This window comes from Fulmarus glacialis, unplaced genomic scaffold (genome assembly GCF_000690835.1).
Source record: "Fulmarus glacialis isolate BGI_N327 unplaced genomic scaffold, ASM69083v1 scaffold7564, whole genome shotgun sequence".
Classification (NCBI taxonomy): Eukaryota; Metazoa; Chordata; class Aves; order Procellariiformes; family Procellariidae; genus Fulmarus; species Fulmarus glacialis.
The window spans coordinates 8827-10883 of NW_009208593.1; the positions used below are offsets into that span (position 1 = coordinate 8827).

The 2057-nt window shown below is 44.5% G+C and overlaps 1 protein-coding gene across 1 annotated transcript; it reads left to right on the forward strand.

Annotated features, from left to right (window-relative positions):
• Nucleotides 1-448: 448 nt before the first annotated feature.
• Nucleotides 449-1492, forward strand: LOC104075880 (netrin receptor UNC5C-like). Its single transcript, XM_009576538.1, has 2 exons — nt 449-614; nt 835-1492. The coding sequence occupies exons 1-2, from the start codon at nt 463-465 to the stop codon at nt 998-1000; spliced, it is 318 nt and encodes a 105-aa protein (XP_009574833.1). The 5' UTR covers nt 449-462; the 3' UTR covers nt 1001-1492.
• The last annotated feature ends 565 nt before the right edge of the window (nt 1493-2057 follow it).

Consider the following 2057-nt stretch of genomic DNA (forward strand, 5'->3'; position numbering starts at 1 on the left):
CAGCGTGAGCCCAGTGTTGGCTCCGTGTGGGGTGGGGGGCTTGGAGGGCTGCTGGGAAGGGGGTCCTGCCAGCCAAGCCGGGAAAGCCCAGTTCTGCCCTAGTAGTAGCAATTTGCTCTTAAATGTGTCAAAGTGCCTGATCTTTCACTATTTTCAGTAAGTGATTAATTAAGCTGGGCTCAATTTTGTCCAGCCATAGTAACCTTCACCCTCAAAAAAAAAGAAAAAAAAAAAATCTGCTGTGTAGCCAAAGTCAGTTATAAATATTTCTCTTTTTCAGCTGACTAACATAAACGCTTGATTAGCAGAGGGCTGCTCCCCTCCAATGCGAGTAAAAGCACTGAGTCTCAGAGGATACACTTCTACCATCGTCTCTGCACTCAGTAACAAAAATGCTGTATTTTTATATTTCTTTTGCTTTCTTTCCAACCTCAGGAACCTACTGGCATCGATTATCCTCCCATGGACTCAGCAGGCACCATCACCACCATAGTGGGGCCCAGCGCTTTCAGCATCCCCCTCCCAATAAGGCAGAAGCTGTGCAGCAGCCTGGACGCGCCCCAGACGAGGGGCCACGACTGGCGGATGCTGGCCCACAAGCTGCAACTGGACAGGTGAGCGGGGCTGCCTACGTCTGGTCGGGAGGCAAAGGTCCCCGGGAGGGATGTGCAAAAGGGTCCCGGTGAAGATGATTGACAGCAGATGTGTCTACAGACTGGTCAGTCTGACCGCACAGGAGATGCGCACCTTGACAATGGGAATGGGCTGAAATCATATAAATTCAGGTAGCCTTCATGCAGCTCAAAAAACGAGTTTGCTTTTGGCTTGTTGCAGGTACCTAAATTATTTTGCTACAAAATCGAGTCCTACCGGGGTGATCCTGGATCTCTGGGAAGCCCAGAATTTCCCTGACGGCAACCTGAGCATGCTGGCGGCAGTTCTTGAAGAAATGGGAAGACACGAAACCGTTGTTTCTTTGGCAGCAGAAGGAAATTACTGATGCAGCCTTGGTGTGAACAGGAAGGACAGACGCAGGGAGCGGTAATGCCCTGTTATTACAAAAGAGAATTGAAATGAAAACCCAGACCAATGAGTTACGCAAGAGACATTTTAGAGAAGCAAGCAAGCAAACAAACAAACAAACAAAAAAAACCAGCCCTGACCTTCACACGTGCTCTCCTTGTACATTATCACAGGATCTAAAAGAAATCATGCAAAGTTGTACCTTGAAAATATAAATCAACCTAATGTTCCTCTCGGCTTGGCTGTACACTGCTTGGTACAGGATTTTACAGTTTCCTAGGAAACGCTTTTTATTGCTATCCAGATATATGGATAAACTTTCTTAACAATCCCAGTTTCTATGGATGTTGTTTACATCAAATTCTGGACAGGGGTAAGGAGACTGTCCATGGCTCTTTATATTTTTTGTTTAAAGCCATTCTAGACAAGGCTATGGACAGTTGGTTGTGGCTATTTCAGCTTATTGGTTTCTGGTGAATTCAGATTTTGGCTACAATTCTGCATATCGATTGTCTCACAATGATCCTCCTGTCATTGTTCTGTTTCCTAGACCTACTTGTAAAAAAAACAAAACCAAGAAAATCAGAGTTTAAGAGGTGTGCATCTGGAAAGCAGGTACTCTGGGTGCTAAGCAGGAACACATGTAACATCCCCTTCCTTCCCCAAGGCAGTCCCACTGAGCCTGTGTGGGGAATAGCTGTAGGACAGTGGGGAACGTAGGATCGGAGTTAATTTTCAATTCACAATGTAACACCCCCGTTTCCACCCCTTTGCAATATGAGGGGGCCGGATATGCAATTCAGAGTGGTTAGGGGGAAAAAAAAAACCCAGAAAAAGATAAAAAAGAGAAGTTGCTATGGTAATTATTTACTAATTAGTATCTAGTGCAAGGATTATAATGATTATTATTATTATTATTATTACCATTATTACTTTATTTCTAATTTTGTCAGCAGCAGAATGAATCATTCCTGTTTTTATGGAACCTGTTGTCCCCTTCCTGAAGGTCTTCTAAGACACATCCCTCTACATGC